The 23,658-nt window shown below is 38.8% G+C and overlaps 6 protein-coding genes across 6 annotated transcripts; all 6 read left to right on the forward strand.

The window, feature by feature from the left end:
- Positions 1-218: 218 nt before the first annotated feature.
- Positions 219-1,826, forward strand: LOC116707594 (claudin-4-like). The gene has a single exon (XM_032545007.1). It carries the CDS (start codon positions 321-323, stop codon positions 942-944), a length of 624 nt encoding a protein of 207 aa, XP_032400898.1. The 5' UTR covers positions 219-320; the 3' UTR covers positions 945-1,826.
- Positions 1,827-4,488: 2,662 nt separating this feature from the next.
- Positions 4,489-6,148, forward strand: LOC116707590 (claudin-4-like). Its single transcript, XM_032545002.1, has one exon. It carries the CDS (start codon positions 4,891-4,893, stop codon positions 5,530-5,532), a length of 642 nt encoding a protein of 213 aa, XP_032400893.1. The 5' UTR covers positions 4,489-4,890; the 3' UTR covers positions 5,533-6,148.
- Positions 6,149-9,233: 3,085 nt separating this feature from the next.
- cldnf (claudin f) lies at positions 9,234-10,395 on the forward strand. Its single transcript, XM_032544968.1, has one exon. The coding sequence runs from the start codon at positions 9,362-9,364 to the stop codon at positions 10,112-10,114; it is 753 nt and encodes a 250-aa protein (XP_032400859.1). The 5' UTR covers positions 9,234-9,361; the 3' UTR covers positions 10,115-10,395.
- Positions 10,396-11,894: 1,499 nt separating this feature from the next.
- Positions 11,895-12,840, forward strand: LOC116707581 (claudin-like protein ZF-A89). Its single transcript, XM_032544990.1, has one exon. The coding sequence runs from the start codon at positions 11,989-11,991 to the stop codon at positions 12,670-12,672; it is 684 nt and encodes a 227-aa protein (XP_032400881.1). The 5' UTR covers positions 11,895-11,988; the 3' UTR covers positions 12,673-12,840.
- A 3,712-nt stretch (positions 12,841-16,552) lies between these two features.
- On the forward strand, positions 16,553-17,453 carry LOC116707584 (claudin-4-like). Its single transcript, XM_032544994.1, has one exon. It carries the CDS (start codon positions 16,693-16,695, stop codon positions 17,356-17,358), a length of 666 nt encoding a protein of 221 aa, XP_032400885.1. The 5' UTR covers positions 16,553-16,692; the 3' UTR covers positions 17,359-17,453.
- A 2,791-nt stretch (positions 17,454-20,244) lies between these two features.
- cldnj (claudin j) lies at positions 20,245-21,434 on the forward strand. The gene has a single exon (XM_032544987.1). It carries the CDS (start codon positions 20,670-20,672, stop codon positions 21,369-21,371), a length of 702 nt encoding a protein of 233 aa, XP_032400878.1. The 5' UTR covers positions 20,245-20,669; the 3' UTR covers positions 21,372-21,434.
- The last annotated feature ends 2,224 nt before the right edge of the window (positions 21,435-23,658 follow it).

Raw genomic sequence — 23,658 nt, forward strand, 5'->3', positions numbered from 1 at the left:
GCTTTTCTTGTGTTTCTTTGATTTGAGTGTATCATAGCAGCCAAGAAATGAGTCATGTTGTTGCATTTCTAGCTGTTTTGATTGCCCTGAAAAGGACAAAAACCTGACAGGATGAGACATGCCTGGAGGAGGGGAGTGTGTGTGTGTGTGTGTTTGTACGTCACATCGTGACCATGTGACAAGCCCCTCCTGGCCCAAGCATGTATAAAAGACTCGCTTCCACCCTGGACAAACATTTACTCTTGGGGATCTCTCAAGCGACACTTGCAAATAAAGACAAAGCAGACAGAACTTTTGGACGGTTTTCCTCGTGAGTTAGCATGGCATCTGCAGGATTACAGATCTTGGGCATTGCCCTCGGCATCATTGGCTGGATCGGGGCCATCATCACCTGCGCTCTCCCCCAGTGGAGAGTGACGGCCTTCATCGGCTCCAACATCGTAACGTCTCAGACCATCTGGAAGGGCATCTGGATGGAGTGCGTTCATCAGAGCACGGGCCAGATGCAGTGCAAGGTCTACGACTCCATGCTGGCGCTGGAGCGGGACCTCCAGGCGGCCCGCGCCCTCACCATCATCTCCATCCTCGTCGGCATCCTCGCCGTCCTCCTCGCCGTCGCGGGGGGCAAATGCACCAACTGCATCGAGGACGAGAGCGCCAAAACCAAAGTGTGCATCACAGCCGGAGTCATGTTCATCATTTCTGGCCTTCTGTGCATCATTCCCGTCTCCTGGACGGCTAGCAGCATCATAAGCGAGTTCTACAACCCATATGTGACCAACGCACAGAAAATGGAGCTTGGAGCATCGCTCTTCATCGGTTGGGGGGCCTCCGCCCTCCTCATCCTGGGCGGTGGACTTCTCTGCGCCAACTGCCCTCCCAAAGACAACTACAGCGCCAAGTACTCAGCCCCTCGATCATCCGCTCCCAAGGACTACGTCTGAGAGGGCCGAGACATTAAGAAGAGACTCTGATTCATTTCTGGGGAACAAAATGTTTTGGACTCGTTGTGTTCAGGATTCAGTCTGATTTGTTTCATCGTGAGGACGAGACGGCGGCCACGCCCGATTAACTGTCACCGGGAAGCAGGAGAGAAAATGACGACAGATCCCTGGGAACAACTTTTCTTGTATTACTTTAACTCATAGTGTTATGTTTTTTAAATGCATTTCATTTGTTTTTATTCATTTCATTATTTTTTTTTTACTGTTTGAATTATTCACTTTATACTAGTTTCTTTCTGAAACTGTAAATAAAGATTTTTTTGCTATTAATACTAAGATTAAGTAATCTGTTTGACTCGTTTTTGTTCAGAAATGAAATACTTAAGACAAACTCCAGAAACAAAATCTCACCAAGTAGTTTTAATCTATTTTCTTGTACACGTGAAATAAGGCAAAACTAACTTACAGTCCAACTGTCAGATTATTTCACTTAGGGGAAAAATGTTATAAGTGAAATAATCTGCCAGTGGAACTAGAACTGCGTTGCTAGGTAACGGGCAAGTCTTGGCTGGGGTTGCTAGGTAACGGCGCTGTGCCCGTTGATTGTGAATAAAGTGGAATAATCTACCCTATTGTACTTTTTCTTCAATATTAAGGAATTGTTCACTTAAAACAGGCTCATATCTTTCTGAAAAGTTACTTGCAAATTAGTTTTGTCTTATTTCACGTGAATTTAAAATATCCGCAGTAGAAACTAGACAAAAATACTTAGCGTGATTTTGTGTTTCTGCAGTGTACCCTTCTGAGCTGATCAAATACTTTTTGGGGTAAATTTCTTAGATTTTTTCCTGATCTGTTTCCAATAAAAGCAGACCTACACTCCTTTGTGTAACATTACTCTTCATTAAGCTAATCTCCAATAATTTTTATTTTTCTAGATTTTTTTCAAGCGTTTGTAACCAGCAGGTGTTGGATAGGTGTGGCTCTCTGGGAAGAGTAGCTTTTGTTTTCAGGAAGTTGAGGGTTTGACTCCAGCCAACCGTTTTATGCAAATGTTCCCTTAGGCAAAATACCTTACTCAAACTTTCCTACAAATGTTTTACCAGCGAAAACTGCAGCTGGTTTGATGGGATTTGATAAATTCAGTTCTTTTTTGTGAGGCAGAAACAACATGGATTCTCTATAATTACACTTTATATGTCAGTTCATGAGCTAGCTATGTTCTGCTGTTCAGCATTTCTTAACAATTTAAGACATTTTCTGTCAGTTTGAAGCTTTGTTCAGGCACTTTGTCCAACATACGAGGACATTTATAACTTTAAAATATGAGCATTTAGAAGATTTCAAAGTTTGACAACATACTATCATAAATCAGGAGTCTTTTTCTTAAAAATACAGACTTAAATTTGTAATATATTTGAAAGGATATTACTGAGCTGTCTGGGTAAACAGCTGCGCAACACTGCCCCTCACTGGTAGAGGAAGAAAAATTATTTTCTCATTCAAATTCTTAATTTAGCCAATTTAAGCATTCTATTTAAAAATTAGGCTGATTTTATAGTTGATATTTAAGGGACTAATCCAGAAAGTAGCAGCAGCAACACATCGGCTTGAGTAAAAAATATGTGTGACAAGCTTTAATACTCGTTTTTCATTGATAAATGTTAGAAACTGATCAGTTATTAGCGCTTTCATTCCTTTTAGGCTCCATGTTTACATATTTGTTTCTTAAGTCTGAACTTTGGTGCTTTTATTTTCAGGTCACTTATCTCATCATCACTAAACATGTCAATAAAATAAAAAAAATTATTAGGCTTCATCAAAAAGTTTTGAATAAAACTTTTAACCTCTTCTAGAGAAATATTTATTATTGTGACATTTTTAACACAGAAACTAAGCTTTGAATGGTTTGGTTTTGTGGCTAAATAAATTAGCATGAATTTAAAATATGTGAAACATGCAGCTTAAAATCAGGAAAAGCAGGGATCGTGTTTAAACACTACTCATGCTTGGGGTAATTAAAACTCCTTTTCAGAAACAGGGGATCAAAATTACTGAAAACAGTACATGAAAAATTTAGATATATGAAGTAAATTAAAAGATAAACAGTAAAATATAATAATTGTGTTAAAAGAAACAGGAGAATAGAAACAAAATGATCTCAACTTGTTTAGTTATAGTTCCAAAAACACAGATCTCTGATGACCTGAGGGGTCAACCTGAGCAGCAAGTCTGTGACCTTTCACACACTAAAAACTACATTTGTAAAATAATAACAGGATAGGAGTGCTAAATGGTTCATTTTCCTGGTGCAGGCAACCAGTAAATTACAAAAGATTAACCCAAAAATTAAATCTTTAATAGAATTTGTCCAACATTGAGTCCGTAGCTAAACTTTAAGGCCTATTCTAGTGTTTACCCTAATTCAGAGCATCTTAAGTGTTGATCTTTTCATTTGTTGTTTAATGCAAATGTATTTTTGCTTTAAATTGGGGGAAATTGTGGCCAAAATAACCAGTGTTAACACAAAGATTGTTGCAAAGACACTGTAATTTGGTGACACAAAAATATAACGTTGTGTGTCATCAGCATATCCGTCTACATTTGAAACAATAAGTTTACACAAGTTGAATAAAGATACACACCTGTTTTTTCTCATTGTCTGATATTAAATCAGCCCAAACCTGTTCAGTCATAATTATAAAAAAATATTTCTATTTGCTAAATGCAACAATAGTGAGAGATTTATTTATTAAGATCAGAAGTTGTCAAACCAGAAAGCAACGTTTTCCAGGTGTGGCCTTTAAATACATCCATATCCTCAGCTTTACCTCATTGATAAAGAGGCACTAATCATTCTTTATGTTGACTTTAGATTTTGAAGATATTAATAAATAAATTTGTGATATTCTCTCATTATTGTGACATGGCTGATCTTAAACAAGAGAAATTGGGTCTGATTGAACTTCAGACAGAGAGAAATGTATGCAAACTTTTGGTTTTGTCGTAGTCTGTGCTGAGATAGGGAGTGTGAAATAAAAGGGCACTAAGATGGGAGCCTTGAGGAACCCCACAAGTAAATTTTCTGTGCTCAAATTTATAGGAAAATGTTGGCGTGGGATGTTTTTTTTAACAACTTATTGTGTGAACAAGCGTGATTTTAAATACGTTTCATAAACTTATCCTAATCTGTTCAGGGAAGCATAATGGGTCATCTTCAACAAACCTCTTGTATGTTATTGTTTACATCTGGAAATTTCGCACATGCTCACAACGCTGTAGGGCAAAAAGACGATTCTTTTACTTTCCATCCATTACAGCCACGCTGCCACAGTAATGTTAGCTGTGTGGATTGCCTTTTTCCTTATTTTGTAACTGAACCAAACACACTGAATTCCACATCACATCTACATGTTAAGATTGTCATAGTCAAGCTAGCGCCACTGACCTACTTTCCTCTCCCTAGCTATTTTTCATCATTAAAACTTTTTCCTGATCTTGTTATCTAGTGTTCGTAGTGTTGACAATTAGTATTGTCCCTTTTTCTTTTATATATCACGCAAACATTTAAGATTTTATGCGTTATGTTGACAACTTAACAGCTAAAACCAATGCTAGCCATCATCAGTGAGTAGCTTTTTGCCCAGGGAGATGGAGTCCATATTGAAAGGGTATCTTCTTTCAATAAAGATCCCAGTGCTGATCTCATTAGTTTAGGTTTCATACTGATTGCTCACCTTGAAACTTGCAGGTCAGCACTGCATTAAGGACACCTTCATAAACTGTGTTTGTGTTTTGTGTACAAACACTTCACAGCCAATAGCTGCTGAGGTTGGTGGTATCGGCTACCCTCATGCTTCTGCTCACATAAAAACCTTTACAGTCCAACCTGTGACATTTCCACTGTTTTCTCGTTGAGTTTGGCGTGTCGCAGCAAGGCAGGAAGATGGTCTCTCAGGGCATTCAGTTCACCGGCATAGTCATAGCCTCGATCGGCTGGCTGCTGGACATTGTGGTGTGCGGGCTACCCATGTGGAGGGTGTCCGCCTTCGTGGGCGCCAACATCATCACGGCTCAGACCATCTGGGAGGGTTTGTGGATGAGCTGTGTGGTGCAGAGCACGGGCCAGATGCAGTGTAAGGTGTACGACTCCATGCTGGCGTTGGAGCAGGACCTGCAGGCGGCCCGCGCCATGATCATCGTCTCCATCTTGTTGGGGATCTGTGGGGTGTTCCTGGCCATCGCTGGGGGAAAGTGCACCAACTGCATTGAGGACGAGCGATCCAAGTCGAAGGTCTGCATCGTTTCTGGAATTCTGTTCATCCTCGCCGGGCTGCTGTGCCTCATTCCCGTCTCCTGGTCCGCCAACTCCGTCATCAACAGGTTCTACAACTTGATGATAATCGGAACGCCTCAATACGAGTTGGGAGCGTCGCTGTACATCGGCTGGGCAGCTTCTGCCTTGTTCTTGATTGGAGGGGGGCTACTTTGCTGGAATTGCCCCACCATTGAGGGAGACCTTAACTACGTTTCCAAACCCAGATTCACCCCAGTGAAGACCACTTCCTCATCCAGAGAATACGTATAAAGTTTCCCTCCTAACACGGACACGAAGGCTCAAGACAGCTGACATGTCAGCTCATATTTATCTTACTGATGAATCCACGCAAAGTGTAAATATTGTACGAATTCTCAGCTTTTGGCCAGTTTTATGAGGGGTTTTGATCATGAAAAGGCTTATGAAAGGTTTTCTTTCATAATGATTACTTTGGAAACAATCTGTTTGGGTAATCCAAGAAATGAATATTTAATTCCTTTTGAACATTGTAAGAGATTTTATTAAATGTCATTGTGATCATTTGTATTTTTAAAGAAACTGACCCTAATAACAAACAAATCTATGTGTAAATAAATGCTTAATGCTTTTTCCTTTACTTTTAAATTCTTTTTGTTCTCCATATAGTCATGTAACTTTACTTGTTTTTGTGTTTGTAATGTAAATACACTCTGTTAAAACTGAACTATTACATTATAGTTCCGTGGAAAATTTAAAAATCAAATAAAATGTTACGCAAGGACTTGAATATTCTTCCAGTTTATTTCCTGGTTGGAAAATTTTGGGCGAGTCGTCCGTTTTAACACTTTTCAGAGTTTTAAACCTCAGTATGAATTTAATGAAAAACTTGCAAACTTTAGTTAACTTACATTTAATTAGACATTTGAGTTTTCTTGTTTCTGTGCTTTAAGACGGAAACGAAATGATGATGAGATTGTTTTGTAATATTTTCCAGGTGACGAACTTGTTGGCGCAGCGTCATGTGACAGAGGCGCGTCTCATTGGTTTTGTGTATACAAAGGTTTCAGTCATGGGACGTTATGAGACTTTTTTTTCTCCATCAGTTTGTTTTCAGAAAAGCTTTCGATGCAGACGGAGTGGATCGCTGTAATCTGCACAGGTTGTTTTCTGTCAGTGCCGCACCTTAAACTTCCAGTTTCAGGACAGATTTTCTGTCCTCGAATGTTTGTTTTTCTTTTTCCCGTGAAGCTGCGTCACAAAATACACTTAACAGAAAACAGTTCAGACTCTCCCTATTGTTTTGTTTGTGATGAAGGGGGAATTTTTTTTCCATTTAGTTAAACTCTCAATATTCAGCTGAACAGACTGAGGTGATGAATTTAAATTGGTTAATTTTGTATTTAGGGAATCAGTTCTGCGCTGACCTGACCATAATTGGATGAGTATTGTATTCATCCTACACCAAACTGTGCTGTTAAATAAATTATAATTTGTGTTCTGATGAACCTCAGATTGAAAGTAGCTTTTAAAGATAGCAACCTTTAAACTGGTATTAAACATACCTCTAATTAATCAAACATTTTGGTAGTAAAATATATTTTTATTGGTTTTTCTATTTTTTTTTCCTTAAATGTTGAGTTTTTATAAACTATAAACAAAAAAACATCATAATTAACAGAAGAAAGGCTTGGAAACATCAATCTGTGTGTAGTTGATCTATAAATGCTGATATTGTTAGCTGCCCACAAATACTTAAAATCCACAAAAACTTGAAATCTGCTCTAAAAACTCTCATAACTTCCTTCTTTAATGACTCAAATATTCAATAACATATGTTAGAAGCCATCCTATCATAACTACAGAATATAACATTTACAGACTTCCTTACTTCTGCTCTCAGGATACAGCCAATCAGTACCAAGGAAGATAAATGCAGCTCCTGGATTGGCTGCTTTGCAACGCCAGCCAATTTCACGTCAAGTAGCCTTTCAGCTTCCCGAGCTGCATTTTCTTTCAAATATTTTAGATGTGCTCTACTGAAAAATCCATAAACAATTCAGGAATCACGTTCCACAGAATAAGCCGTAAATATTGAGCCACAAACATTTTAATACTATTTTAATTTATTGAATATTACTGCACTTAACTTTGGGCCTTTTTTGAGTTTGCATACATTCCTCTCTGTTTTACAGATTGTGTTGGAGTAGCTCTTCTATTGGAAACCATAATTGTGTGTGTGTGTGTGTGTGTGCGCGCACGTTTGTTTCTAATACCTTGTGGGGACCATTTTCCTGACATATACTACGTTGTGGGGACCACTGGTCCTTGTGGGGACCGAAGCCTGGTCCCCACAAGGGGAAACGCTGTCAGGGGTCAGATTTAGGACTAAAGTGTGAATTGAGTTTTGGTTAGGGTTAGGTATGTAATGGTTAAAGGTAGGATAAGGGTAAGGGTAAGGTTTAGGTTGTAGAAATGAATGGAAGTCAGTGGAAAGTTCCCGCAAATATAGCTGCGCAAACGTGTGTGTGTGTGTGTGTGTGTGGGCTTGTGTATGTGGGCGTGGGTGGGTGGGTGTGTGTGTTCTAGTCAATTTACAAACCTGACCCAGTTGCAAAAGCTCAACCTGGAGCAATGGGCCAAAATTCCAGTTAACTATTGTGAGAGGCCTCTAGACAGTTATCCACATTGTCTAACCCAAGAACCATCATTTAAAAGTTAAATATACCCATTTAGGAGGTAGAAATAATTAAGGAAACCCTAACTGAGCAAAAAAAAGGGAAAAAATAACTTTGATTTAAACTCAGACAGTGAGACAGAATCTATTATTTCACAATGGAAGCATCTGCAGTTGAAACCAGATGTTTACGTACACTGGATAAAAAGACACGTACAGATTTTTTTTTTTTTGCACTGTCTGAAGTCAAATCACACCAAACTTTTCTTGTTTTGGGTTAGTTAGGATTACCAAATTTGTTTATATTTGCTAAATGTTGTGAAACTTGAAGAGAAGTGAGATTATTTTATAACTTTTCTCAAATTCAAAAGTTTAAATACATTTGGTCAGTATCAGGGATTACTAAATATAATGATAAAAAATGTATAACTTGGGTTAGACCTTTTGGGTTTGCATGCGCTGTATAATGGCTGCTGGAAAAGACCAGTGTTTTGTTGTTGACTTACCATCCAGAAACCACTTGCTGCAGTCTTGTTGGTTGCAAAGGAGGCACCACTTCTGCTTTTCAGCGATGTATTGTATTATTGCGCATCTGTTTGCAGCCATTTTTATTTGTGAGTGCAAACTTTTACATTGTGTTATTCAATCATCAAAAATAAACCTGGAGTGTTGCTTTGACTATTTCATGCATGTTTGAGAAATCCTTTAATCTCCATGGCAGCTATTCAACTGAGCAAAACGTCAGGGTGGACCAAGCCCCGCCTTCGATGCACATCTCCTCCTCAAAGATGCAGTTTCCAAGTTTCTGAGCTTCTGCCCCACGAAGCAGGTTTCCCCCACTCAGCTCCTTCAGACTAGCCAGCAACAACTAGCAAACACCTGGTGGAACTGCTGAGCTCATTATAGTAGCTACTTTTCAGTGCAGCACTGGTAAAAACATTGTTAAAGGGTTAATAGAGAAGATTAATTCCTGAAGGCGGAGTTTCAGAAACAGCAGGAGTTTTTAAAGAGACAGAGGCCCAATTTCAAGATTAAATTAGGAGATAAAAATTCTTTTAATTCATATTTGATACATAGAGCATTTTTATATCAGCTGAAGTTAACATAGTTACTTGATTATGCTATAAAATGACAACAATATACCTGGAAAACAATACTGTTTCTTAAAGTGACAAGAGGAGACTGGAGTCTCATTTCAATCCGCTGAAATGAGATTGTTCATGTTTTATATATTCTACATACCTAACCTAACCTGTTCAGGGAAGCATAAAGGGTCACCTTTAAAGTAGCTGCCACTCCTGCACCTGCATGAGAAGGAATCTTGTTTGTCCAGAGAAACTCACCTGACAGCACCTCCTCCTTCCCATTCTGCGACAAACAGCTGGTGAGAGAGCTGCATCTCTCCGAGAACCGACTCACTCCTGCCCCAGACGAAGCCTCTTCACCATGGGGAGGATTGGCAAGGAAGTGGCAGGCCAGGTCATCAGCTTCGCAGGCCTGGTCCTGGCCTGCGTCTGCTGCGGCATCCCCATGTGGCGAGTGACCTCCTACATCGGCGCCAACATCGTGACGGGCCAGGTGGTCTGGGACGGGCTGTGGATGAACTGCGTGATGCAGAGTACGGGTCAGATGCAGTGCAAGATCAACGACTCGTTGATGCGGCTGTCGCAGGACCTGCAGGCCGCCCGCGCGCTGGTCATCATCTGCCTGATCTTCGGCTTCATCGGCTTCATCATCACTTTTGTTGGAGCCAAGTGCACCAGCTGCCTGAAGAAGGACTCCAGCAACGCCACTGTGGTGATCATCGGCGGGTGTCTCTTGATCCTGGCAGCCATCTTGATCCTGGTCCCCGTCTGCTGGTCGGCGGCCGTCAGCGTCTCGGACTACCTGAGCAACTTGACCATTGAGACGCAGAAAAGGGAAATTGGAGCTTCTATTTACATCGGTTGGACTTCGGCGGTGTTGCTTCTGATCGGAGGGATCATCCTGACCACATCCTGTCCTCCCAGTAAGCCCTATTATCCAGCCTACAGACCGCCAGTATACACCTACGGGCGCCCGAACGCGGCGGCGTACGGTCCAGTGTACGCGGCGCCGTCCAACCAGTCGTACACCGGGCCTTACACCGGGAGCTACGTCACCTCCAAACCCTACGCAGCTCCAACCGCGTACTCTGCTCAGCCGTACGTCAGAAACTGAAACTTTGGTTTGCACTGTATCATAAAACTGCATCTCAACAGATACTGTATTTTTAAAAGATGCTTTGTAATCCAGCAAAATGTGACGTAAAAGTACTTTCTTCAGTAGCTCTGATTCTACACCCTTTGGAGGAATGTTGTTCCCTCTTACCTGTTTAACTCATGCATCGTTTTTCATAAGGAAACAACTGCTGTATTTATTTTCCAACTTTCTGAGTTGCTGTGATTCATTGTTTGTTTCCCAGAAAAACTGCTTCAATAAAATGATTGAGTCTTTTTACATTTTTATGTTTGTGGAGTCATTTCATACAATAATAACAATAAAACAAACAAGAGAGGTTTTTTAATATTGTTATTAAAAGAAACATTATAATTATGGAGGACTGACAAAATTAAAAATGAGTGAGAGATATATAAATGGTCCAATAAAGAAATCAATACACTTAAAATGCAACATTTTATTTAAAAACGGAGAAATTTTATATTTTTTATGAATTAATTGACTTTCATATTTTTTTTCAGTTAAATTGTAACAGTATACATTTTTTAATTAGTTTTCTTTTCACTTTATATAGATAGATTCATTAATTTATATATATATACATACATCTCTATAATTTTATCTTAAATACATTTATCTTAAATACATTTTAATACATTTTAATATTCTTTTTATTTATCTTAAATAAAAAATGGTAACTTTTTAGTTTAGCAAGTAAAATGCAATCTGAGTTTCTGCCCCAAATATTTTACACGCACACATATAGGTGTGTGTGTGTGTGTGTAATTATTAATGTGTCTTCCTTAGTTAAAAAATAGCTAAATTTAATATTAAATTGTGAATGTACATTTGTTTAATTTACCAACAAATAGCCACATTTTTAAATTGGTATGTGTGCATCGATATATTTTTGAGATATAATGTGTGTGTTTATGTGTGTGTGTGTGTGTGTGTGTGCTTTCCAAAATAAGATTGGAGACATAAAAAAAAGTTTGTCTGCAATCCTAAGAAGCTGTCAAACGGCCTTTAATGGTAATAAATGATTTTAAACATATTTGTAAAGATGTAAAAACTTCTAAAAGTTGTTTTTAATTATTATTTTTCACATAAATACATCTTGTTCATTAGGAATTGTTGTTGGTATTTCATGGCTTCTTCCACTTGATAATTGAATGTTATTTGTTCAAGAGGATTAAAGAAAATAAAGTCATATTTAATCATTTAGAATATATGTCTAATAGATGAGGCTTGCTTGTCAGATTAAAATCTTGTCAGTTGGTGTTGCACATACTTGTCATTAAATCCATGTTTCTGTATTATAAAATTTTATTTGTATTGTTCTGATGTAATATTCTAATTGTAAATGTTAAGTTCATCTTAACAGATATAAATCTATTCAAAGTGGTTCACTTAGTGATAAACTTCCTTAAATAATATATTAAATTACTGAACGGACCTGTAGTAAAACCAGGAAGAGACTCCCTAAATGGAAATAAAGATAGTTTTCCACATCCGGTGAAACTCTCTATTTTAAAAACCTGAAACCAGTTCTTGGAAGCGACCTCCCAGTCTGTCCAGCGTCTTTTGTTGTTGTTTAAATCAGGAATGCTGAACCTCAGCTGCACAAGGTCGTCCATCTTGTCGAAACTGCGTCTCAGCCGCACAAAAAGTCATGTAAAAAATCTGGTCAGACTGGTAAATCTCCACACAATCTGGTTTCAGATCCGAGGTGAAGCTGCTCTGGCTCCGCCTTCAAGCTAGACGTCCTTAAAACCAACTGAGGTTTGACAGCGTTTGCAATAATCTCTCCAACCGGCCGATCTTTCAACTCGTTTGTCTTCTCTGCTCGGTTCAGCCCCGACTCAAACTCCACCATGGTGTCAATGGGACGACAGATGCTGGGCTTCGTCCTGGCCGTCATCGGCTTCATCGGGACCATCGTCACCTGCGCCCTGCCCATGTGGAAGGTCACGGCCTTCATCGGCGCCAACATCGTGACGGCGCAGATCATCTGGGAAGGCTTGTGGATGAACTGTGTGATGCAGAGCACTGGCCAGATGCAGTGCAAGATCTACGACTCGCTGCTGGCGCTGCCGCAGGACCTGCAGGCCGCCCGGGCGCTGGTGGTCGTCGCCATCATCGTCTCCGCCATGGGAATCATCCTGGGCGTCGCCGGAGGAAAGTGCACCAACTTCGTTGAGGAGCCTCGCGCCAAAGTCAGGGTGGCCATCGCAGCCGGCGTGATCTTCATCTGTGCCGGGGTTCTGGTGTTGGTCCCCGTGTGCTGGTCCGCCAACACCATCGTCATGGACTTCTACAACCCAGTAATGATTGACGCCCAGCGGCGGGAGATAGGCGCCGCGCTCTACATCGGCTGGGCCACGGCGGCGCTGCTCATCCTGGGAGGGGCCCTGCTGTGCAGCTCCTGTCCTCCCAAATACGAGGCCCCAGAGTATCCCATGAAGTACAGCGGACCCAGATCCGCTGTACCTTATGGGTACAGCGGCTCTGGCAAATCTGTGGCCAGATCCGTTGCCAATAGCCGGGCATACGTCTGAAAGCTGAGAAAGACTGTAAATTATTGACATTTGTCTGCGAAATACCTTCCATGTGTCTTTCAGAAAGAAAGAAATAAAGAAAGAAAGAAAGAAGAGTGATTGACCGACTGAGAGTCTGGATTCTTGAAAGAGATCTGGGAATCCTCAGCTGAAGACCTTTTTAAAGAAGAAAGATGTGGTGTGAGTCCTGGCACTGAGCGCTGTGTTATCTGAATGTGACGTCTGAACTGGTTTATGACCATTAAGACTTCTGGTTGACTTTGTACAAGAGACCAGTGATATATTGTGAATTTATTGTATTGTATTCTATCCATTTTAAACATTATTATCATTGATTTTTTTGATCATTTATTGAATTGTGTTTTTCAACCTCATACGTTTGTAATAAAATATGTTTGTCATATTATTACTGTTGTCAGAGATCATTTCTTGGTCAGAGATTCCCTTTTGGTTACATACCACCAGAAACACAAAAGTATTTATAAGTGCAGATATCTTAGTCCACTTAAAATAAGTACAAACTAACTCAGAAGTAACTTTTCAGCAACATATCAGAGTTTGTTTTAAGTCGATAATTTATTAACATTGATGGAATAGTTCTAGTTTAATTGGAAAATTATTTCATGCATAACATGGTAAAAATGTCTTATAAGTGAAAGAATCTGATGGTGGAACAAGAACTGGGTTGCTAGGCGATGGGCTGGGTTTGGCTGGGGTTGCTAGGTAACAGCGCCAATGAAACTAGAATTATTTCATAAATATTAAGGAATTACTGACTTAAAACAAGCTGCTATATCTTGCTGAAAAGTTACTGGTTAGTTAGTTTTTTCCTATTTCTTAGTGTACTAAGATATTTGCACTAGAAACTAAACCAAGAATTCTGTGTAGGATTTTCTGTTTTTGCAGTGCATGCACAAAAATTTCACAATTCAAAAGTGTTTCTTTGATTCTCACAGAGAAATTACTTAAACATTACGCTTTCAAAGTCTACCAAATACTAATGCATATTTAAAACTATATTCATAAGTAACAGCTGAGACACTTTTCCTTTCTTAGAGGACGAGTTAAAACGTGTCTATTGGGAAACTTCTGTGCAGTGAAAGTATGTAAAAACATGCAACTGTTCAAACTCGTCAGGCTTTTTCCAGCCCAGTTAAACCAGTTTTACTGTCTAGACCAGAGTCGGAGCCTTTTCTGTTTTCTGTCAAGTTTCTGCCAACATTAGGAGGAAATTATACACACCTTGTTGTTTACACGGGGAAAAAGGTTTGAATGTTTGGAGGTAGAAAGTAAGGCTCACTTTTTCTGAAGTTGTGTTTCAAAGAAACTTCACAGAGAATAAATGTCACTCAGTACCAAAGGGTTACTTTTGATAAAATGTTATTTGAACAGTTTGATGTATGAGAAATTAGACTTGATATTTTTGGGAACAGAAACAAAAGGAGCACTTTCTGTTTTTATTTGAGCACATATTGTAGTGTCACTCAGTAATACAATGACCTGTGTAGTACTTTGACAACAAAGTGAACCAAACTACTTTAAAACAAAACACATGTTTTCCACCAGTCTGGTTTTGTACCAATTATGGGGGCATTTTGTACCTGATTTATAGTTTTATATAGCCTCAGTTTCATAGAATAAGGCTATGACTTAAATAAAGCTTAAATTGGTTTTATAAAGGCTTTAGAGGCCAAACTGGAACCAGAACCATAATCATTGGAGACAAGATGTAAAGTAAGATCTTCAAAAAATAATATACACCAATTTCCAAACAAAAAAGAGGATTTTATGATTATTTATTCATACAAATATGTAAGCATTCAGAAAAATATGCAACAGGTTAAGAAGAAGTTACTTGTTTTTGACTGTAAAATGAAAGTATAAAAGGAAGAAATGGAAACTTTAAATCTTGATTTATGTAAACTCCTGCAGTCAGTATAATGAATGGAATAAGTTTCATAGCTAATATCTGTTTCTACATTTTGATCAATTCCTAATCAATGCTGCCAATCAGATCATTAAAAGATGGAGCTGCTTTACATATTAAACTTTATTTCAATACCAAATGGATCCAAATGTTTGTCTGTAACTTCCGATAGTGAAGAAATGTTTACATGAAATCGTTGTGACTTTTAGAAATGATTCCCTTTACGTGAGCGGTGTGATGTCAGCACATCGTGATGTGGGCGTGTCAACACACCCTGTCCTGTTTCTGCTATCTGGTTTCACATTCCTTCGTCTGATGTCGAACACGAGCGACTGACTCGCCCACGAACCGGTTACAGGCGCAGTAATTCACCTAAAACTCATCGACAGGGGAGCAGCTTCCGCAGAATCTCACGCAGTCAGAAGAAAACAGCTGAAACTGCAGCTCTTATTTTTAGCTTTTAGATTTCCTATAGCAGTCTGTATTACAGCGAAGTTGAAGAAGCCTCTGACTGAAGACACTCAAAGGTTAAAGGACCTTTTCTTAGCATTTGATTTTAAAATGCTAAAAAAAATCTTTTGTGAAATACACAACAAAGTTAAACTTAAATATTCTAAAAGTATACAAGAGTCAAAACATCAATCTATTAATTTACTGTATTGATTGTAACTTAATCCACTATCAAACTATTTCTCATCTTGCCATAAATCCACGTCTCTCCTGTTTAGACGTAAGATTAGTTTCATTCAACCAGGGAGTCTGATTATGATTAGAAATGAGACGTCTCTCAAAAGATCACAGAAACATGTAGTCAACTTTGAAAAAAATAATACATAAATTTACATATTTATGTTTTATTCTAAAAGGGTGTGTCAAAAAATAGTTATTACCTTCTCAATAATCAGTATAAAAGTGTTTTTTGGCATTGCAGGAATAAACTCTTTCCTGTTTCCGTCGGTATTTTAATGATTAGTTTAGAGTTTAGTTTATTGCTAAACCCATAATAAACTAGTTTATTTAAAGTCACCATATAAGACTTTCTACAAGGTTGAGTTTCAGTCACATAAGATTTATTTACGGCTAATTTCTCAAAGTTCTGGTGTGACCTTCTGCACTGAGTCTTCTAGTAACTAAACGACACGTCATCAGTTTTTAAGATAAATGAAGAGGAGTAAACAGTGTGAGTAAATCTGTGCTGGTTGTGGTTTGAGGAACTGATTTATTTTTAGAGAATGGTATTTCAGATTGTGAAACACAGGAGAGTTATGTCAGCACTAATTTAATAAAATAACACCCTCAGTTGTGAAATATTTCACATTGATTTGGTGAAAGTCAGAAGCATAATGATCCAACTGACTTTGCATCTAATTACACTGCAAAAACACAACATCTCACCAGGTAGTTTTGGTCTACTTTACTGCAAATATCTTAGCAAACTTGGAAAAAAGGAAAAACTAACTGACAAGTAACTTTTTAGCAAGATTTGTGAGCTTGTTTTTAGTCAAAAAGAGTTTTTTTTCTCCCTTCATGCTTTGTGAATATCTTCATTTATTGCAAAAACACAAAATCTTACCAATTATTTTTGGTCTGGTTTATAGTACCAATATCTTTGTACAATTGTACAATGGAAAAAATGTCTTGAACTTTTTCATCAATATTAAGGAATTATTGACTTAAAACAAGATCCTATATGTTGCTGAAAAGTTGTAAGATTTTTGCACAAGAAACTAGACCAAAATACTTGGTAAGATTGTGTGTTTTTGCAGTGTTCAGATTCTTTAATCTCTGTCAAATACTCCCTTTGCTCCACATGACAAACTGTCATCATTCTCTGCATCTTGCATTCTGGTTAATAATGTTCCAGGAACAACTTGTGCAGCATTCTGGCTGGTCTGTACTTGTAATTGTTGAAACCCCAACCTTTATTGTCCTTGCACACAAACACCACCTGCAGGTGTGGAATCATTTCAGGCCTTCTAGTGTTTCCCTCATAGCTTGGCTTTCACACCTCCCATTCTTCTGCTGCCTCTGGTTCACACAAACGCCCGGGCGCCACTCTGTATTCTGCCAAAGACGCCCAAAGACGCACGGCGATGGCCTCCATGGGGTTGCAGATGGCCGGTTGCGCCTTGGCACTCTTCGGTTGGATTGGGGTTCTCATCGTCTGCGCCGCGCCCATGTGGCGGGTCACGGCGTTCATCGGCAACAACATTGTGACCTCGCAGATCATGTGGGAGGGCATCTGGATGAGCTGCGTGGTGCAGAACACCGGCCAGATGCAGTGCAAGGTGTACGACTCCATGCTGGCGTTGAGCAATGACCTTCAGGGCGCCAGAGCTTTGGTGGTGGTTTCCATCGTCGTCGGCATTGTGGGACTCCTGATTGCTTTTGTCGGGGGAAAATGCACAAACTTCATTCCGGAGGAGAAGGCCAAGGCCAGGGCCTCGGCGGCTGCAGGAGCCATCCTGATCGTCAGCGGAGTCCTCTGCCTCGTTCCCGTTTCCTGGACGGCCAGCATCATCATCCAGGACTTCTACAACCCTCTGGTGGTGGAGGCGCAGAAACGAGAGATCGGGGCGTCTCTGTACATCGGCTGGGGCGCCGCGGCGCTGCTCATCCTGGGAGGGGGGTTTCTGTGCGCCAGCTGCCCCCCAAAAGAGGAAAACGCCCCCTCTGTGAAGTATCTGCTGAACAGATCGGGAGGAAACAGCCAAGGAGAATCATATCGATCATCCTCACCGACGAAGACGTATATTTGAGACGACCCGGAATTCGGACTGCAAAAACACAAAATCTGACCAAATACTTTTGGTCTAGTTTCTACTGGAAATATCTCGATACACTTTAAATAGGACAAAACTAACTTACATGCAACTTTTCATCAAGATATAGGAGCTGGTTTAAGTAAATAATTCCCTAATATAGATTTTTAAAAGCACTATTTCCACTTTCACCTAAAGGAAGACATTTTCCCAAGTTAGAGTGAAATAATCTGCCAATGCAACTAGAACTTAAATAACCTAAACAAGCTTCTGTATCTTTCTGAAAAGTTACCTTTAAGTTAGTTTTATCTTATTTCAAGTGTACTAACATACTTGCACTATAAACTCAACCAAAACTTCTTGGTAAGATTTTGGTTTTTTGCAGTGAAGGACGACATTCAAGCAGCATGAAGAAAAAAACCCCAACAATTTTTCAACCTGAAGTGAAGGAAATCAAACCTGTGTTACTTTTTGCATTAAAAAAAGTTTAGTTTTAATTTGTATAGTTCTATATTTTTATTCATTTTGGAAAATGGTTTTTTGTATTGTTCTTTTTCGTTAGACGGACCTTTTGTTTGCTGTTAAGCACTGAGCCAGCAGGTGATATTTGAACCAAACGCAGCAGGAACCAGTTTGGCCGGTACTTACCAGATCAAAATCCCGAGAACAAGAGCAGTGACTCAGGGAATCACAATGCTGTTGACTCGTAAATGTTTAGCTCGATTTGCTCGAAACCTCTCAGTGTCCGACATTCATACAGACAGGACAGTAATTAAAGCAAAAACAGAGACTTCTGCAGCTTAAATCCACACAAACGGTTTTTAAAAGATGTTTTTTGATGGATTTGATGTTTTTAGTGACACAGCAGCAGCATGACGGGTTTGATGCTTTCTTAGCCAATCACAATGACGCTTCAGATGAGAAAGAAGGAGTCAAATTACGCAGCAGCGACGCTCAAAATGGCTCTTCCTCTTTTACTCACATTACAGGAAATATGTTTTTTTTTATTGTTTTCTTGTATATGTGTTAATATATGTGTCTGTATATTTACACATATGTGTGTGTTGCTTTTTTTTTTTGCTTCATACACATTTATTCAAAAATAAATATGTTTTAATTGAAATTGTTTTTCATTTATAGCTGTTAAAACTTCTGGTTAAAAAGACATAAAATACACTGAAAAAACACAAAATCTTGAGTATTTTTGGTCTAATTTCAGGTGCAAATTTCTGAGAACACTTAAAATAAGACAAAAATGATTACAAGTAATTTTTCAGCAAGATAGAAGAGCTTGTTTTAAGTCGATAATTTCTTAAAATTGATCAAACAGTATTAGTTTTATTGGCAGATTATTTCACGTATACCATGAGGAAAATGTCTCGTTAGAAATTAAATAATCTGGCAATGAAACTAGAACTTTTTCATTAATATTAGGAAGTTATTTACTGAAAACAAGCTCCTGTATATTGCTGAAAAATTACTTGTGAATTAGTTTAGTGTCATTTCTTGTGTACTAAGATAGTTGGTCTAGAAACAACCAAAAATATTTGGTAAGATTTTCTGTTTTTGCAGAGTAAATTCATCTTTTATTAGTTATTTAACGTTGTCACACACAAAAAATAGATAAATATAACCTTTAATTTTATTCCGTTTATTTATTAGAGGGAATGCTGAATGAGGAAACAATTATTTCCAGAAAAATTACTGGTGTCACAACTTCTGACTCCGTGAGATAAATGTAAGAAAAACTTTTCTGTCATTATGTTACAGTTTTATATTGAAATCAATTACTTCCTGTCTGCATAATGTTATAAATATGACGCCACAAGTTCTCCAGAAATGGCAAGAGAAGAGAACATTTCCATTCATGTAAAGCAGACCTCCTCTTTTTTGCCCTACCACCACAAAAGTAAACAGGAAGTTTGCTAATTGCTACTCTGGCTTCATTTTAGAAACGTTCGAAGGTTTTCCTTTATGAAACCTGTAAGAACCTGTCAGGTGATTGGAATGAAAAACAGAAACAGATAGTTAAAAAAAGAATGATTAGATCTCTGTATTTTTGTATGCTTCAGCCTTATTGTGAAATGTTACAGGAAATGTTACAGATTGTGACTCTTTGTGCAAAAGGGAGTCGTATGAGTGGTAACTGATTTTTTTAACTGTATACGTTGGAAATACTGGTGTAAAATTAGTCAACATATAAAAACCACTAATGTTACCAGTAATAAATGAGCTAAATTAAGATGCCACTGAAATAGCAAAAGAGCTTTACTTTGATGAAGTCCAGACATTTTTAAGTTGGATCAGCAGCAGGATAAATTATCTACAAGGTGAAAGATGTTCGGAAGAAAACAAAATATTTCATTCAACTCTGAAAGCACAAATATGTGACGTAATATTTCAGAATGCAGCTAAATAAAAGAGCAAAGCATGACACTGTGTTGTGTTTTACCAACCTCAAGTTTAGACTTTTTCACCTTCTCTTTTTTTGTCCTGCGCTGCCACCTAGTGGCCATCTGGTAGCATGGCTAAAAACACGGGGTAGCAATAAGAATCAATTTTAGCATTCAGGTTTGACATTTATGCTGCTTTTAATTTCTTTTCACGTTTTAAATGGTTTGACAATAAATCCAAAGTGTATAGTTTTATATATGTAACTTATCTTTGTAGAGATTTGGTTGTTTTTATTAACTGAAAAAAGGAAACAGGGTTTCTGCAGGTTTCACCAACTCAAGTCTAAGATTTTTTAAGACTGTTATGAATGAAAACTGAGATCTGTATCTCGGCAGAAAGGTAGACAAGAAAATCACATATTTTATATAGTATTACACTGCAAAAACACAAACTTTTACCAATATTTTTGGTCTAATTTCAAGTGCAAATATCTGAATACACTTGAAATAAGACAAAACTAACTGAAAAATAACTTTTCAGCAAGATTTAAGAGCTTGTTTTAAGTAAATAATTCCTTAATATTGATACAAATGTTCTAGTCCCACTGGTAGAATATTCCAGTGCGCCGTTACCTAGCAACCCCAGCTAATCCCAGCCTGTTACCTAGCAACCTGGTTATAGTTCCACTGGCAGATTATTTCATTTATAACATGGGAAAATGTCTTGTTATAACTGAAATAATCTATCAATGGAACTAGAACTTTTTCATTGACACTGAGGAATTATTGACTAAAACAGGTTATTTTGAGTTGCTTTGTCTTAATTCAAATGTGCTAAAATATTAATTCTTGGTAAAATTGGGTGTTTTTACAGTTCAACGTCCATTTTTTTCATAAAAACTGGTTGAACAGATAATGCTGTGTTTCCGATTGGACACTCAGGGCCTATTTGTTGTGTTTTTAACAGACTTTAAGGCTCACATGGCTCTGCAGGAGCTGGGCATCAGCCTGTCCATGATGGGCGTCGCCGGCACCATGTTGATCTGCGGCCTGCCCATGTGGAAGGTCACAGCGTTCATCGGCACCCACCTGGTGGTGATGCAGGTGTTCTGGGAGGGCTTGTGGATGGCCTGCGTCAGCGAGTACACGGGCCAGATGCAGTGCAAGCTCTACGACGCCCTGCTGGACCTGTCGCCGGACCTCCAGGCGGCCCGCGGCCTCGTTTGCATCAGCCTGGTGCTGGGCTGTCTGGGGTTCCTCGTCTTCATCCTGGGAGCTCGCTGCACCAACTGCCTGGGCCACCCGCGGATCAAAGCGCGGGTGGTGATCGGCTCCGGCACCATCTTCTGCCTGTCCGCGCTCACCACCGTGGTCGCTGTCGCCTGGACCGCCAACACCATCATCACGGATTTCCACAACCCCAGAGTTCCCGAGGTGCTGAAGAGAGAGCTGGGCGCGGCTATCTACATTGGGTTTGTGTCGTCTGGGCTGCTGTTCTGTGGAGGGGCCGTTCTCTGCGTGACCTGCCCACCAGAACCAGACAGATTCCCGTCCAGCGGCTACATGCTGGCCAAGACTCCCACTCGGAGCAGCTACGCCATCAAGAACTACGTATGAAAAGAGAAACAAAACCACAACGTCTTGACCTCTACGAACTTCTTCAACCCTTTTTATGGTGCTTGCTCCTTAATTATAACTTCTACACTGAAAAACTACAAAAAATGACCAAGTATTTTTGGTCTAGTTTCTAGCGCACATATGTTAGCACACTTGAAATGCAACAAAACTTTTCAGCAAGATATTATTGAGTTAAAGCTGCAGTCTGTAAAATGTTGATTAAACATGTTAAAACTGTCACCACGTTCTGACAGTTTGAGGCAAATAATCTGAGAAAAGATGGAGCTCCTCCACCTCCCAAAAACAACCAATCAGAGCCAAGAGGAGAGGCTTAGCGCTGTCAATCATACTTGTGTGCATGCTGCTAAATGTGTAAATGGCGGAGAAACAACTTACTGTTACAGAAAAAAAATGTTCATCCTACGCCATCAGTAGTCATGCTAACTAGCCTTAGCATTCACAACAAGTTCTGCTGACAGGGTGAAACTGTATCATAGCAGAGCAAGAGAGAAAAGGGTGGGGGGAGGGGTACGCACATGATTGACAGCACTAAGACCCGCCTCCTGACTCCGATTGGTTGTTTCTAGTTAGTGCTGGGAGAAGACAGAGAACCTAATTATTTCTGTCTCATATCATGTTGTCACGACATAGTTACAGTTTCAACAAATATGTAAAAAATACTTTTTATAAAAGTTACACACTGCAGCTTTAAGACAAAACTCATTTACAAGTAACATCCTGCAAGATGTTATTCACCCAAAAAAGCTCCTATTTCTCTCTGAAAAGTCACTTCTAAGTCAGTTTTGTCTCATTTCAAGTTCTCTAAGATACTTGAAACGAGACAAAAGTATTTAGTAATATTTGGTGTTTTTGCAGCGAGTTTGAAATGTGACTTTTTTTTCTTTCTTTTTTTTGCTAAACTGCTTGAAGCAAATATTTTAACTGCTATTTTTGCTCGTTAATCATTCGATTGTAGTGGCAGAAATAAAAACCGTAAAACATTCGTGTCATATTTGATTTATTGTCTTAAGTTTCTAGCAGATGAATAACAGAAGCGTAAATATGAATACCAGCACAAGTTTGAACTTGTGACTGAAAACTCACAGCTGAAACACGCATGTCGCCAGAAGTTATTTTCAATAATTTAACTCACATAAATCAGGTTTCATCAGGCAGAATCAGGGCCCACACTGCAAAAACACAAAATATGACCAATTATTCTGGTTTCTGGTGGAAATATCTTAGAACACTTTAAATAAGACAAAACTAGCTTACAAGTAACATTTCAGCAGAAAATGTGAGCTTGCTTTAAGTCATATCTTAGAGAAAAATTACTTGTAAATTAATCTAGTTTTAATTGAATTGTACTAAAATATTTGCACTATAAACTAGACCAAAATACTTGGTAAGATGTTGTGTTTTTGCAGAGCAGCGGCTGAAAAGTCAGAGCACAGCGGACGCTTTGTTTTCTCCCCTCTCTGCACAAACGGGGATAAATGGATTGTTTTGAAACCATGGCAGAGAAAACAGAGGGATTTCCCTCCTCCGCCCAGCGACAGCTGAGCCAGTGCCGTCTTTTTAAGAATGCCAAAGAGCCGGTTCCCTCCGCTCTCTGCACAGACATGCAAAACACTGCACTGCAAAAACACAGAACCTTACCAACTATTTTTAGTCCAGTTTATAGTGCAAATATATTATCACACTTTAAATAAGACTAAACTAACTTAGAAATGTGTTTGTTTGAAGTCAATAATTCCTTAATATTGACTAATTAGACATTTCCCCATTTTATTAATTAAATGTTCTACCAATAGAACGAGTCATTTATATTAATATTAAGGACTTAAAAAGAAGCTCAGATTTCTTCCTGAAAAGTCACTTGTAACCAGAGTTGGTTTGGCTACATTTATTCAATTACATTTACAGTAACTTCTTGTAAAAAACATACTTTTATGAGTATTTTTACTACACTGTACTTTGACTAATATTATTATGAAGTATTTCTATTGTTGAGTAAAATTTCTGGATTCGCTTCACACTGAATGTAAAAAGACCAACCATGTTTTAACCAAAGCTTCACCAGACACACATTATCTTCATGAATAACGATAATGGAGTTTGAGCTTTAATAAACTCAGTCTTACAGGGTTTTATCATTTTACAATATTATAGATGTGAAGTTTGTGTTTATTTATTCTTTGAATTCATTTTGTTTAGTTGTTTCTACAGTCATTTATATTAAGCTCTGTTGCGCTGCTCTTGACGGTTGGTGGTTACCATAGCAACC

Source organism: Xiphophorus hellerii, chromosome 18 (assembly GCF_003331165.1).
Source record: "Xiphophorus hellerii strain 12219 chromosome 18, Xiphophorus_hellerii-4.1, whole genome shotgun sequence".
NCBI lineage: Eukaryota > Metazoa > Chordata > Actinopteri > Cyprinodontiformes > Poeciliidae > Xiphophorus > Xiphophorus hellerii.

Coding starts and splice junctions, on each gene's coding strand:
- LOC116707594 (XM_032545007.1), top strand. CDS start 321: ATGGCATCTGCAGGATTACAGATCTTGGGCATTGCCCTCGGCATCATT.
- LOC116707590 (XM_032545002.1), top strand. CDS start 4,891: ATGGTCTCTCAGGGCATTCAGTTCACCGGCATAGTCATAGCCTCGATC.
- cldnf (XM_032544968.1), top strand. CDS start 9,362: ATGGGGAGGATTGGCAAGGAAGTGGCAGGCCAGGTCATCAGCTTCGCA.
- LOC116707581 (XM_032544990.1), top strand. CDS start 11,989: ATGGTGTCAATGGGACGACAGATGCTGGGCTTCGTCCTGGCCGTCATC.
- LOC116707584 (XM_032544994.1), top strand. CDS start 16,693: ATGGCCTCCATGGGGTTGCAGATGGCCGGTTGCGCCTTGGCACTCTTC.
- cldnj (XM_032544987.1), top strand. CDS start 20,670: ATGCTGTGTTTCCGATTGGACACTCAGGGCCTATTTGTTGTGTTTTTA.